Below are 16,400 nucleotides of genomic sequence, written 5' to 3'. Positions count from 1 at the left end.
GACGAGACAACAAAGAGGAGACACCAAAGAGGAGACACCAAAGAGGAGACACCGAAGAGGAGACAACAAAGACGAGACAACAAAGACGAGACAACAAAGAGGAGACACCAAAGACGAGACACCAAAGACGAGACACCGAAGAGCAGACACCGAAGAGGAGACACCGAAGAGGAGACAACAAAGAGGAGACACCAAAGAGGAGACACCAAAGAAAGACGAGACACCAAAGACGAGACACCGAAGAGCAGACACCGAAGAGGAGACACCAAAGAGGAGACACCAAAGACGAGACAACAAAGAGGAGACACCAAAGAGGAGACACCAAAGAAAGACGAGACACCGAAGACGAGGCACCGAAGACGAGACACCGAAGACGAGGCACCGAAGACGAGGCACCGAAGAGGAGGCACCGAAGAGGAGGCACCGAAGACGAGGCTCGGAAGACGAGACACCAAAGACGAGACACCAAAGACGAGACACCGAAGCCGACCCAAGTATTTTATAGGAACTATAAAAAATAATCGCAGAGTCAGCTAATCACATGATCCCCAGGCTTCAGGAGGCCCATATCACATATCTAGAGGAGTATATTAGGATTTTACCCCAATATATATATATAGCAAGCTGTGTAGGAATTTATTACCAGTGAGGGAGCAACAAAATGGCCCTCATTTACTATTCTAAACCTTTGCCACCTATGTCTTAGTGACGTATGAGGTGCAGAGGTGCAGGCACCATTAGTTAGGGGATTAAGTAATGAGAGAGGAGGTACTATGACTTACTTTGCCCGCGGTTTGTGAACCTTATATTTAGGTTGTTTGGTAATTCCGGTGAACAGTCGACAAACAGTACCTTCTCTTCCATCTCCTTATGACCTAACTGATGGTGCCTGGACCTCCGTACCTCGTGTGGGGGTCACAGTTGCATTTTAAGTTCTTCTCTCAGGATATGATTGTTGCGTTAATATGTGAAAAATGCAATCCTAATGATATTGTTCTGTTTATGTCTTGCTTGCTTTCCAGAGCCCTTATCACAGAGATGGGAGAGGCTGCTATTTGAAAGATGGAGGGAGGGGGCTGCTTAGGAGACAGGAGAGAAAACGCAGCCAGAGGGGGAGTCGTAAAAGAGTTAGAACATTCAGGATGATTGCGGAGGGGGCTGCATTATACGTGAGGGTGAAGGTTAATATCAAGGCTATGTATGCAATTATAGAGATCAAGAACATATATTTCTGGCAGATATATATCAAGGTGGAGAAATTGCTCACAACATACGCCAACAGGGCACTGCCCTAAACCTAGAATATATGGAGGATAATAAAAAAATATGCAGAGTATTTAGAAAATGTCTTTAGAAACACAGGAGTAAAATAAAATCAGGGCTAGAGGTGCCTGGGCCGTGCAGCATGTATGTGCGTCTACCAGCAGCCAATATCCAGTGTCCCACTCCATGTGTTTCCAGCTTTGGTATTGTTGTTGGCCAAGGCCCCGTGTTTACACTTTTGCAATCTGTCATTTTGCCTATATGTGATTTATGAAATATAGATATTGCTGCCACCTAAAGGCTATTTTGTGCCAAGGTCAATATGACTATATGCAACCAAACTAGTATGGAAGGCCCTAGATAGTAGGAGGTCCCTGCCCAGTCTCCAATCATCTCTCTAGCTGAGGTTGGGTATCCTTTTATGAGTGGGAGGAGTCAGTAGAACTTTCTGTGGTGTCCCGGTACCGTATTGCATACCTTACCTTGTATGGTGGTCCCCAAAGTCAGAGTTACTACGTTCAGGTAGGGTCCCCCAGGTGGGACAGCCCCTAGTCGCCTCCTCCTTCTCTAATTTCATAATGCTATTATGTATATATTTAATAATGTGTATATTAGTCAACTTACCTTGTTAGCATCGCAGGACCTTCGGTCATGTGACCAGGTTAATTCCTCTATGGTATGTTGGAGGACCTTTGGAGGTCCTTGGGTCACATGTTTACCCATAATTCTATGTAAAGGTGATTGACAGAAGTATTGGACCAATTAGCTCTAGTCCAGCCCCTGCCCATATAAGGGAGCTGTAACCAATTATTGCTCTCTTGGGTTGCTGTTCTCGTGGAGAACGGACTAGCAGGACGGATCTGCGCAACTTTCAAAGACAAGCTAGGCCAGAAAACCTACCGGCCTCAGCCTAAACTAAACCGTGAGTTCTAAACTAATCCCCGCTAAAGCTAGCGTGACTACTGTACCGCAACTAAATCCCCTAAATCCAGTGGAACAGCGCATATCTAAGGACTCTAAAACGCTTAAGGTCCCAACCACTGTCAATCTTTAAAAGACTTTGCATGTATAGAGACTGTTCCGGTTATGAAGCTTGCATAAAATCTCTCCGGTTGTGGACATTCAATTATTCTATACCTCCCTATCACTCTTGGGAAGGGTGGCGGTAGGACAAGCATTACAGAGGAGCCCTCACCCTGGTGTCACGAATAGAAAGGGTTAACCAGACACCCTTTAGTAACCGTACAGCTACACTCCCTACATCCAACTCCCCCAGGCTATCACAATTCTAAAGAGCGAGACTATGGTTACATGGGACAAAATCCCAGGGGAGAGTATAGTTTGCTTGCGAGCACCATTCCTATTCCAAGGGGTTCCACAATTCTTTGTAACTTAGAGGGTAACATTGTCTACAAGCCAGCAAGGATACACAAGTGTCTTCTAGAACCTCTAGATTCAGTGTGGGCCTAGTCATCAGGGCAGCTTAGAGGGGTACAGCATGTCTGCTTCCACCCCCCAATTTGGACATCGCAGAGCATCAATCGGACTACAGGTCTCAAAAGAAGCTGCCAGGAGCCAACTGGTGGGAACCATGATCACTCCCTTTGGCAAATTAGGATTCCAGGACTGTGAATATCCAAGTAAGCTACGAGTTTTGGCAGGAGAAAGTCAGGGACCCTTACAATACCCCGGGCTAGCCTTGGGATGCTCCTGGGCTCTGATCATCCATATTGTGAAATCTAGATCAAACTTTGATTTGTATATGGAGTCCTGATCCAGAACCCATGAATGAGAAAGCCTGCGGGGACCCCTTGAGCCAGTGAATGTGATTGGCTGTGGCACCACAAGGCCCAGTCTTCCCGCAAGTGTTACACTTAGGCTGTGACCGGGCTACTCCACATAGATTGTATCCCTGCACCACCTATTTAGATCCACCTGTGTGTGGCCCCGGGCTCAGGGACCTGGGAGCGATCGCTGGCTTTCTGAAGCCCCTGATATAGGACGGTAATGATGAGGAAATCCAGGGGATTGTTTACGTTTTGCACTCTCTTTATAGCTGATCTTTTCTCAGGACACAGGCTGTGTGGGTCTTGAGACGCTGATCATACTTTCTTATCCCCGGTCGGTTTTCTATTATAATTTAATGCAAAACACATTTTCTCATATGTATTTGACATTTTATTACATTTCCCTTAAGCCGGGATTTTATACAATGTAAGAACAGAAGAAAAAGAATGTTAGTGACTGTAACGCTGTGTGGTTCCCCATATCACTCCGCAGACTAAGGCTCTGTGCACACCATGTGGAGGTGTATATTGGGAGGATATCCCGACATATATCTCCAATGTGTGTCACTGTGTAATATATGAAGCCTTTCATTGTATGCCTGCAAATAATTTGGGGGGGGCTCCCATTGGGGAGTCAGGGTCACCTGTGTCACTCTGCAGCATTCCCTTAAAATGACAGTAACATAATTAACTATAACATAGAAGGAATGTAACAGAATACCCCATGGGGCAGTGGCCCAGAACAGTGACACTAGGGACGACATCCTGCACTGGGACACCACACATCATTGGGCACAGTGTTAAAAAACATATGTCCTGCTGTATACATTTTCGGTAGTGGCCCGCTGTATATAGTAGTCAGTTTTACGTTTCTATACAGTAAAAAAAAGGTCAACTTATACTAATTTGGTAAAGGCCAAAATGAAAAGAAGCACGATAGATGTGATTTATCTATAAGGAGTTTTACCTGTATAGTATATGAAAACATAAGGCTCAGATACAACATGTGCACAGAAATATCACACATGATAGGATTGGATACATCAGCTCAGCAGACAGTATCACACATGATAGGATTAGATACAGCAGCTCAGCAGACAGTATCACACATGATAGGATTAGATACAGCAGCTCAGCAGACAGTATCACACATGATAGGATTGGATACAGCAGCTCAGCAGACAGTATCGCACATGATAGGATTAGATACAGCAGCTCAGCAGACAGTATCACACATGATAGGATTAGATACAGCAGCTCAGCAGACAGTATCACACATGATAGGATTGGATACAGCAGCTCAGCAGACAGTATCGCACATGATAGGATTAGATACAGCAGCTCAGCAGACAGTATTACACATGATAGGATTGGATACATCAGCTCAGCAGACAGTATCACACATGATAGGATTGGATACATCAGCTAAGCAGACAGTATCACACATGATAGGATTAGATACAGCAGCTCAGCAGACAGTATCACACGATAGGATTAGATACAGCAGCTCAGCAGACAGTATCACACATGATAGGATTAGATACAGCAGCTCAGCAGACAGTATCACACGATAGGATTGGATACATCAGCTCAGCAGACAGTATCACACATGATAGGATTAGATACATCAGCTCAGCAGACAGTATCACACATGATAGGATTGGATACATCAGCTCAGTAGATGGTATCACACATGATAGGATTGGATACATCAGCTCAGCAGACAGTATTACACATCATAGGGTTAGATACATCTCCTCAGCAGACAGTATCACACATGATAGGATTAGATACATCAGCTCAGCAGACAGTATCACACATGATAGGATTGGATACATCAGCTCAGTAGATGGTATCACACATGATAGGATTGGATACATCAGCTCAGCAAACAGTATCACACATGATAGGATTAGATACATCAGCTCAGCAGACAGTATCACACATGATAGGATTGGATACATCAGCTCAGTAGATGGTATCACATATGATAGGATTGGATACATCAGCTCAGCAGACAGTATCACACATCGTAGGTTTAGCTACACAACACACTAAGCAGTATCACTTATGACAGGATTAGATACGTCAGCTCAGAAGACAATATGACACATAACAGCATTTTATATACAAGGCAACTCAGCAGACAGTATCACACATTATAGGATTAGATACATCAGCTCAGATACACTGGTTCAGCAGTCAGTACCACACAAGTGAAACATAAATGCAGAGGCTCAACAAACAGTATCACACATAACTCGCTTAGATACTCAGCTAAGCAGATATTTTAAAACCCCATGTGCAGTGTGTACATAGTGTGGTGCGCCATGGGGTGCAAAGTGAGGTGTATGGGGCAGAGTTTGTAGCCCAGGAGCAGATGGTATTAACCCCTAAATGTTCGTGACGCCAGGGCGCAGTTTGCCTATGTAATCATCCGAAGGTTGCTCCGCTAGTCCTAGGTTAGGCGGGGCAAATAAAAGTCCAAGGCCAGGTCAGGGTTAACGGTAGCTTTACTGAGTAGACAGATATAATAGTCTTTACAGCTCGGCCAGGACCCCAGAGAGGTGACCAGTAACATGGAGGGGACCTTGCAGATTGCTGGGACTTGCAGTGTTTGGACAGACTTCAAATCAGCCACGCTGACTACAATAGAACTTTACTATAAGGTAGTGACAGCAGACAGAGATGACCTGACTGTATATAGTGACAGCAGACAGAGATGACCTGACTGTATATAGTGACAGCAGACAGAGATGACCTGACTGTATATAGTGACAGCAGACAGAGATGACCTGACTGTATATAGTGACAGCAGACAGAGATGACCTGACTGTATATAGTGACAGCAGACAGAGAAGACCTGACTGTATATAGTGACAGCAGACAGAGATGACCTGACTGTATATAGTGACAGCAGACAGAGATGACCTGACTGTATATAGTGACAGCAGACAGAGATGACCTGACTGTATATAGTGACAGCAGACAGAGATGACCTGACTGTATATAGTGACAGCAGACAGAGATGACCTGACTGTATATAGTGACAGCAGACAGAGAAGACCTGACTGTATATAGTGACAGCAGACAGAGATGACCTGACTGTATATAGTGACAGCAGACAGAGATGACCTGACTGTATATAGTGACAGCAGACAGAGATGACTGTATATAGTGACAGCAGACAGAGATGACTGTATATAGTGACAGCAGACAGAGATGACTGTATATAGTGACAGCAGACAGAGATGACTGTATATAGTGACAGCAGACAGAGATGACTGTATATAGTGACAGCAGACAGAGATGACTGTATATAGTGACAGCAGACAGAGATGACCTGACTGTATATAGTGACAGCAGACAGAGATGACCTGACTGTATATAGTGACAGCAGACAGAGATGACCTGACTGTATATAGTGACAGCAGACAGAGATGACCTGACTGTATATAGTGACAGCAGACAGAGATGACCTGACTGTATATAGTGACAGCAGACAGAGATGACTGTATATAGTGACAGCAGACAGAGATGACTGTATATAGTGACAGCAGACAGAGATGACTGTATATAGTGACAGCAGACAGAGATGACTGTATATAGTGACAGCAGACAGAGATGACTGTATATAGTGACAGCAGACAGAGATGACCTGACTGTATATAGTGACAGCAGACAGAGATGACCTGACTGTATATAGTGACAGCAGACAGAAATGACCTGACTGTATATAGTGACAGCAGACAGAGATGACCTGACTGTATATAGTGACAGCAGACAGAGATGACCTGACTGTATATAGTGGCAGCAGACAGAAATGACCTGACTGTATATAGTGGCAGCAGACAGAAATGACCTGACTGTATATAGTAACAGCAGACAGAGATGACTGTATATAGTGACATTTAGGTTGTAATTTAGGTTGAGGCCTCCAGATGTGCTGACACTGACCCTGAGACGTCTGGACTGGACTTGTCCTCAGCAGAGAAGAGAGCAAAAAGAGGCCGATTGCAGCTCCTCCCTTCCTTATAAAGGGGGGGGGGGGGGGGGGATGAGCAAGGAGCCCATAGGTCAAGCTGCAGGTCACCTGGTTAGCTGGTGCTCTCTGGGTAACAAAACATGTGACTTGAACATGTGACAACAGTATCATGTGATTAACTCAAAGGTCCTTAAAGGTCCTTTATACCTAATACACCTAATATACAGATAACACAATGGGGGAGACACTGCCGGAGAGCCCCCAGGACACAGAGGGACTCAACCTGACAGGGCCTAAGTACTGTACGGGACTATATCCCATACTGGGACATCACAATAGTTCATGTGTGCATTCTTACTGTATATACGGTCGAAAAACTGACAAATTATAACAAAAAAAGAGAACATAAACAGATACAAAATGGAAACAAAAAATTTAAACAAATTATAAACAATCCTTTGTGTATCCGACTTTGATCCGTATTGTCATACAGAAGTGTGATTGAGCCCTCAGGCCAGGGTGCCTCCAGCTGTTGCAAAGCTACAACTTCCAGCATGCTTGATGTTGCAAAACTACAACTCCCAGCATGCTGGGAGTTGTAGTTTTGCAACAGCTGGAGGCTCCCTGGTTGGGAAACACTTCTTTAGACTGTCAGGGTTTGCCAACATCAAGGAACTGCCTTAAAGGGGTACTCCGGTATATACTGATTTGTAAATTACTTCTATTAAAAAAAAAATATATATATATATATATATATCAATCCTTCCAGTACTTATCAGCTGCTGTATGCTCCACAGGAAGTTGTGTAGTTCTTTCCAGTCTGACCACAGTGCTCCCTGCTGACACCTCTGTCCGTGTCAGGAACTGTCCAGACTAGGAGCAAATCTCAATAGTGAACCTATCCTACTCTGGACAGTTCTTGACACGGACAGAGGTGGCAGCAGAGAGCACTGTGGTCAGACTGGAAAGAACTACACAACTTCCTGGTGAGCATACAGCAGCTGATAAGTACTGGAAGGGTTAAGATTATTAAATAGAAATAATTTACAAATCTGTTTAACTTTCTGGCACCAATTGATTTTAAAACCTTTTGTTTTTCCCTGGAGTACCCCTTTAAGACGCAATGGCCTAATCTTAGAAGGAAGCCCTGAGAATAGCTGATGTTACTCGAGCTTAGTCATGTCTGCTATACACATGACTACTATGGAGCGGTGTAAAATTGTGGCGCATGTGTACCTGGAGTTACATGTCATTTTTCCTAAGCAGTGTGCCTCCAGCTGTGGCAAAACTACAACTCTCAGCATGCCCGGACAGCCAACGGCTGTCCGGGCATGCTGGGAGTTGTAGTTTTGCAACAGCCTGTGGCACGCTGGTTGGTCAGTGTTTCATCATAGCCTTGGGGGCACTAATTATTATTATTTTTTATAAAAATCACTTTATAGCCATTTTCTCCATTCATAGCTCATGAGCACATCTGGAGAACACAAACCATGTGTGCAGTATCTGTAGGAACAGGTTATTTAATGTGTTTCATGTTGAATATGTACGAGATTAGCCCTCTAGCTCTTGCAAAACTACAATTCCCAGCATGCCCGGACAGCCCTAGGCTTGTCTTGGCTTGCTGGTAGTTGTAGTTTTGCAGCAGCTGGAGGTCCACAGATTGGGAAGTGCTGCTCTAGATGCTGCAGTTGCAGCCGCAGGATGTCAGGGCATGCTGGGATTTGTAGTTTTGCAACAAGTGGAGGGCTACAGGTTGGCGAACACTGATCTAAATAATTCAGTTTACGTAAAAGAATGCAAACCTGTTAACACAAATAAGGTTCTAATTATATATAATGTGAATAATCAGCCACCAATAAACCTTCCTAATGCGATGCCTACTCACTTCTCGAGCATGTAATGGATGCAAGTAGGCACAAAAGCCGACATGGCGTGAGTGTGCGCTGCTCTATGATTATAGAGGGGACTGACAGCGCAATGTGGGGGCTGTGAGAACACTATGTCGCTGCCATAATCGGATGGGGGGGGGGGGGCTTCGAAACTCAAGGCACATAGTTGATTCTAGGCAGAGACAATAACTCTATATACAACAAGATACAGTATATGTTCAGGATGATAAGAGTTGTTGTTCTGCAACAGCTGGAGAGTCACAGGTTTGGATGACAAGGTACAATGGGACATGTCATTTTGCAACAGGTTTGGTTGTCCGGGCAGGGACATCACTGGGACATTTTTTTTAGCAGAACTCGTTAGATTCTTGAACTTGACTGATTAGTGTTTCCTAACCAATGCCCCTCTAGCTGTTCCAAAACTCCCGGCATGTCCGGGCAGCCAACAACTGTCCGTGCATGCTGGGAGTTGTAGTTTTGCAACAGCTGGAGGTCCACAGTTTGGAGACCATTGCTCTAAAGCAGTGTTTCACAACCAGGGTGCCTCCAGCTGTTGCAAAACTACAACTCCCAACATGCCCATGCAGCCAACAACTGTCCGTGCATGCTGGGGGTTGTAGTTTTGCAACAGCTAGAGGTCCACAATTTGGAGACCATTGCTCTAAAGCAGTGTTTCACAACCAGGGTGCCTCCAGCTGTTGCAAAACTACAACTCCCAACATGCCCGTACAGCCAACAACTGTCCGTGCATGCTGGGAAATGTAGTTTTGCAACAACTGGAGGTCCACAGTTGTGAGACCATTGCTCTAAAGCAGTGTTTCCCAACAGGGTGCCTCCAGCTGTTGCAAAACTACAACCCCCAGCATGCCCGGACAGCCAAAGGCTGTCCGGGCATGCTGGGAGTTGTAGTTTTGCATGCTGGGAGTTGTAGTTCTTCAACAGCTGGAGGCACCCTGGTTGGAAAGCACTAAGACACACTGTAAGACGCACTTATCTAGATAGACAACTAGAAACCAATGTATTTATTGTAATAAGCAATAACAAAAACGTAACGTTTTGGTCTATTGCTTATTACAATAAATACATTGATGTATTTATAGACCCCCCTATGATCTGTATAAGAGAAATGACCGCTATCCGTGTTATGGCTGCCTGACGGCCTCCAGAGGTGGAGGAAAACTGGATTATAGGGACTTATCTGGGGGAACCATAATCTTAAAATAAAGGTTAAAGCTCCTCATATTTGATCGAACAGCTCAATGAAGTTATGGGTTACTGTAACATTATTCTTTCCTAATAGTAAGAAGAAAAAAAATGCAGGAAAATAATAGGAATGGACAGGCTACATTTAACCCGGACAGCGGAGATGGCATCTGAGCCAATGTTATTTACAATTCAATGTGATGTGAACTGGGACCGCGGTGCGTGTCATTTCCTATACAGCGCCTTCAGTTTTATGTGACAGCATCAATTCCACTCAAAGCTTAGTGACTTCCATCAAGCAGATTATGGCCTGACATATGTACATCAATACCACACTAATCCCTGGGCATCACAGGCCTAATCCACACATCGGCGCAGTCTACACTGTATTGGATTAGTTTTAAAAAATAAAATAAAAAATATATATATTTTTTTAAAGATTTATGTTATTTCATTTAACATTTAAAAAAAAAAAATGATTTAGGAACAACAGAGCCATAAAGGTTGTACTGTAGTTTTTTCGTACTGTAGTTTGATCAATTTTCCTACTTTTTCTTTTTTTTTTGCCATACGTTTTATTAATCTCTGTCTCGGTTTACTGCAGACTTGAAGGTAGATGAATAGATGAAGACTTTTTTTTTTAGATTTATGTTATTTCATTTAACATTTAAAAAAAAAAATATATATATATATATATTATTATTATTATTATTTAGGAGCAATAGAGCCATAAAGGTAGTAAACTAGTTTTTTCGTCTCGTTATTTTTTTTCAATTTTTTACATTTTTTTTTTCTTTTTTTTGCCATACGTTTTATTAATCTTTCTCTCGATATACAGCAGATTTGAAGGTAGATGAAGACTTATTTTTTTTTTTTTTTTTTTTTTTTAGATTTATGTTATTTCATTTAACATTAAAAAAAAAAAAAAATGATTATTATTATTTAGGCGCAATAGAGCCATAAAGGTTGTACTGTCGTTTTTTCGTCACATTATTTTTTTCACATTTTTTTCTCTTTCTTGCCATAAATTTTATTAATCTCTGTCTTGCTTTACTGCAGATTTGAAGGTAGATGAAGACTTTATTTATTTATTTTTTTTAGATTTATGTTATTTCATTTAACATTAAAAGAAAAAATAATAATTTAGGAGCAATAGAGCCATAAAGGTTGTACTGTAGTTTTTCCGTACTGTAGTTTTATAAATTTTCCTACATTTTTAATTTTTTTTGCCATACGTTTTATTAATCTCTGTCTTGCTTTACTGCAGATTTGAAGGTAGATGAAGGATGAAAACTTTTTATTTAATTTTTTTTAGATTTATGTTATTTCATTCAACATTTAAAAAAAAAAAAAAAAAAAAAATGTATTATTATTATTTAGGAGCAATAGAGCCATAAAGGTTGTACTGTAGTTTTTCCGTACTGTAGGTAGTTTTATAAAAAAAAAAAATTTAATTTTTTTTTTGCAATACGTTTTATTAATCTTTGTCTCTGTTTACTGCAGATTTGAAGGTAGATGAAGACTTTGTATGATGGAATGTTCTGCGCCCGGAAGTATAAAGAAGGAAAGGTAAAGTAATGAGCAGAGAGCTGTGGTACGGTAAAGCAGGGGGTCCTATGAGGATGGGGGGGGGGCATGTTCTCAGGTATCCAGAGACTTTGGCTTCTTCTGGGCCAGCTCTGTGCAGGAGGCAGGGAGGGGTCTCTTTGTTTGCTGTAAGGGGCTGAGCTTCTCTTTCCAAAAGTTTGTAAGGAGAAGCAGTGGGGGCAGGTTTCTCCTATAAAGCTGCTCTGAGGCTGCAGGAAAGCATCACATAGCCTGGGACATGTATGCTGCAGCTCTATAGCAGCCAGGATAGGACACAGCACCACAGGGACCTTTTCTGCCCCACAGCACCTGGGCACATTTGGGGCAATGGCTTCAGGAGGTCTGTACCATTTACTGCTCACCCTTATCTTGGCCCAGGTGAGCTGTGAAGACCCCCAGGAAAATGCTGCCCCTTCTTTAGCCTTCGTCTTTGATGTGACCGGCTCTATGTATGATGACCTCAGACAAGTCATCGAAGGAGCCAACCGGATACTGGAACGCACTTTGAACCGCAGGACCAAAGCCATCAGCACCTATGTACTGGTCCCGTTCCATGACCCAGGTAAGAAGGGAGGGTTCTGGGTAACATTTCCTAACATATCCCATCAGGGCATGCTAGTAGCTGTAGTTCAGCATGTACATTCATGATGAATGTATATATGTAGTGTTTCCCAACCGGGGTGCCTCCAGCTGTTGCAAAACTACAACTCCCAGCATGCCTGGACAGCCAACGGCTGTCCAGGCATGCTGCGAGTTGTAGTTTTGCCACAGCTGGAGGCACCCTGGTTGGGAAACACTTTATGTATGTCTTCCACATAGTCTTGACTGTGGACTTTTCCATGGTCCTATGGACGTCATTATGAAGCTGTGTAGAACGATCATTTGTGTACATCCCGCTGCATTCTGACCTATTTTCCTATGGTAGATCGTTCCTATCCTAATCCACTGTTAGAGAATATTAATAGTGTCGTAAAATGATCCTAGAGCGCCGATAAGGACCGGCGACTGAGGATGTCCAAAAAAGTTTTTTGGAGTGTAACTTTTTGGCTGCATAACACGGCACAAATGATCGGGTTATCAGGGTAAATGAAGATTATGGACGGTATCGGACATATTATTGGAGCATCTATATGCAGGTCAGGGAGATCTCATATATGGAGCATTGTAACTATAGACACATGGGAATGGCTTATAACCTCGAAACAACCTTATGTCTATAGACAGTCCTGGGACCTATGGACTCAAATACCCTCAGCTCCTACAAACGTTGCTGATATAAGAAGCAGTTCTCTGCTTCTAGGTTTAACTTGCTCAATGTGAAAACCGTCTGTCTAGCGCAGTGATCTCAGAACTGTGGCCCTCCAGCTGTTGTTAAACTATAAATGGCTGTCCAGGCATGCTGGGAGTTGAAGTTGTGCAACATCTGGAGGTGTAAAGTTTGGAGACCACTGGCCTTGCATATCTTATTGGGGTCATCTCTGTTGCCTTAGGGTACATTCAGACGAGCGGATTTGCAGCGGATTTTACGCTGCAGATCCGTCGCTGAAGGACCTATATATGCTGGCTTTACATGTGCCGGCTCGGAGCGGCAATACGCGGCTACGTGCAGACACGCTGAAATGATGTGCGAGTTGCTGCGCATGCGCGGTGTACTCGCACACATCGCGGCCGCTCGCCCTGCTCAATGAACTGCCACGATTTGCGATTATACTGCGCATGCGCGCGGCGACTCGCACATCGCAGTGTGTCTGCTCATAGCGGCGTATTGCCGCTCCAAGCAGGCACATGTAAAGCCAGCACATATGAGGTCCTTCAACGGCGGATCCGCAGCCAAATACGCTGCGAAAATCCGCTCGTCTGAACGTACCCTTAGGCTAAGTTCACATAGCCGATGTGCTCAGTCCCATAGGAGAACTCCAGTAAAATATAGATTAGTAGCTGATCGCGGGTGGTCCGACCGCTGGGACCCAACATGATCTCCAGAACGGGACCCGACTCTCAGTGATGAACGCGTGCTGCAGATGGAACACGCTCCATTCATTTCTATTGGAGCACCGAAGAGACCCGAGTAAAGCATCATCAGCGCTTCCATAGAAATGAGTGTTGCTTGTGCGGTCTACCGGTAGACGACACGTTCTCCTCACTGAGAGAGCCGGGGTTCTATGATCAGCTACATATCGCCTATCCTGTTAGTTTTTGCTGGAGTTCTCCTTTAAGGGCCCGTTCGGCTCTTTTTTTGTACAGAATGGCCCCAAAAAACAGGTCGGAGTAAAACAGACTCCACTGAGGAATCCCATTGACTTGAATGGGGTCCGTCAGTGATCTGGTAATTTACCTTTAAAAATATATATATTGGATGCACAATTTTTTCCCCCCGCTACACTCCCATCATTCCGACAGACTTGGTATCAGTATTGTGATCCCAAGTCCCGTCCTGACTGCAGATCATGAACTGAAAGCTTTGTCAGTAGGAGATGTAAGGATCTATAGACACACAGACAGGTATAGGCGAGCATAATATGAATCTGTAAAGGCCATAAGTCTAAGACAGTCTGTGATGTGCGGAAGGATTTATGAGGCAGATGTGAGGGGTTACCCTGCACCCTAACATGTTATACTCAGGTGTCCCAGCAGTAAAATGGTAAAACTTCAATGTAAGCAATTTTAGCCAGTTTTCCAAATCACAAACCTGCATAAATAAACCTCCACACATGTAAAGTGCAAGTACACAAACAACAAATGTGTTCCACACCCACATCTGCATTTTCACACATATGCCCCATGATGTGCTGCCAGCATCTCAGTGTGATACAATGTGTCCACATCAAACACGGCCCATTGTGTCTGTGTGTTTTGTCACTGACTGTTTGTTCCTTTGACACGGCGGTGGACTTGCTCAATCCCTTTATCTCTCAGAGCTGGAGGATACTGGTGTTTGAGTAGGGACACTGCTGAGAGGACACAATATTTACACCGCTTCATTCATGCTGCTAGGCCCTATTCACTGAGTGACAAGACCAAAGAACTGACGCTTCATTGCACAAGCTGCAAAACACTTTATAGAAGTCAAAGAGAGACATTTATGGAGCATTTTTATAGTGAATGTAAATCCTTGAGTCATTTGGTAATGGGGATTTCCAGGCTTAAAGGGGTACTACTGTGGAAAACGTTTTATTTATTTAACCCCTTAAGGACCAATACAAATAAACCTGTACGCCCCTGAAAGACCAGGCCTGTTTTTTCAAATCGGGGATGTCTGTCTTTATTAGAGAATAACTCTGGTAAAGTTTTGCCAATCACGATAATTCTGACATTGTTTTTTTGTCACAAGTTGTCCTTCATGTACATAGTAAAAGTCAGCCGATATCATTTGTAGTTTTTTTTTACAATGCAAAAAATCATGACATTTTTACAAAAAATTTAGATTTTTTTGCTATTTTAACACTAATAGGTTGCATATATTTATACATACTGACCAAATAGTTTATGAAACTTATAATTTCAGATGTCTACTTTATTTTGACATCATTTTTTTGTTTTTAATTAACATTTTAAATTCGTTAGAAGCCGAACAATTTAACTTGAAATTTTGAAAATTTTGAAAATTTGAAAAGTACATCTTTTTTTGTGTGCTATGCAAGGTTTGCAGAAATTAAAAGGTAGTAGAACATAGAAACACCCCCCAAATGACCCCATTTTAAAAACTAGACCCCTCAAGGTATTCGCTAGGGGGTACAGTGAGTATTTTAACACCATAGTTTTTTGGCAGGAATTATTACAAAGTCAGTGTTAAAAATTCGAAATTTGCAATTTTTCACAAATGCGTCATTTGGGGGGCATATTTTTTGTACATCACTTCTGATATTGAAAGAAATGCACCCTATATTTTATTTAGCTGCTTGTCCCATGTTCGGAAATACCCCCGCTTTGGCCATATATGGTTCCTTGGCCGCGTGGTAGGACTCAGAAGAAGAGGAGCGCCATTTGGCTTTCAGGGCAGAACAGTACCCCCACCCCCACAAGTGACCCCCATTTATATACCGCACCCCTACAAGTTATTGGCTGCACCAGGGACCACTCTGATTGGTCCTTGGTCGGCTGGCAGTATAACGCGTCTGTCTGTGACAGTTAAGGCTCCTGATGGATATATCCGCCATGTTGTGGGAATAAGCACCCGCTCATGGCGAATATATCCATCACTGCTGCGGCTGGGTAGCTCAGTGTGTCCGCTCATGACTGCTGGCGGGAAATCCGCCGCTATGAGTGGACACACAAAGCTACCCAGCCGCAGCAGCGAGCTCATTACCGTGACTGCTGCATAATGTGTAGGATCACATGGTGGACATCCGCAGCATATTACATGCGATCCTACACATTATGCATTTTTTTAAATTAGATTCATTTAATAAATGTATTTTTAATATATATATATATATATTTTTATTTATTTATTTATTTATTTATTTACACTTTTATTACATTTTTATTTATTTTTACACTTTTATTTTATTTATTTATTTATTTTTACACTTTTTAATGCTTTGGAATACTTAGTATTCCAAAGCATTGCAGTTATATGCTGCCTGCCAGTTTTCACTAGCAGGCAGCATATCTGCCACGTCCTTTCAGGCAATACCCAGGGCAGACCTGGGGGTCTTTGTAGGACCCCCGGCTGCCCAGGTATGC

At 43.1% G+C, this 16,400-nt stretch overlaps 1 protein-coding gene across 1 annotated transcript in view; it reads left to right on the top strand.

Annotated features, from left to right (window-relative positions):
* Nucleotides 1–11,900: 11,900 nt before the first annotated feature.
* HMCN2 (hemicentin 2) overlaps nt 11,901–16,400 on the top strand; it is a gene marked incomplete in the record, with an annotated part of 213,000 nt that continues 208,500 nt past the window's right edge. Inside the window, 1 exon segment of the mRNA XM_056539579.1 lies at nt 11,901–12,276. Within this exon segment, the coding sequence (XP_056395554.1) occupies nt 12,042–12,276 (235 nt within the window).

Source organism: Hyla sarda, chromosome 9, assembly GCF_029499605.1.
Source record: "Hyla sarda isolate aHylSar1 chromosome 9, aHylSar1.hap1, whole genome shotgun sequence".
NCBI lineage: Eukaryota > Metazoa > Chordata > Amphibia > Anura > Hylidae > Hyla > Hyla sarda.
This window is presented reverse-complemented; position numbering and strand designations above follow the sequence as displayed.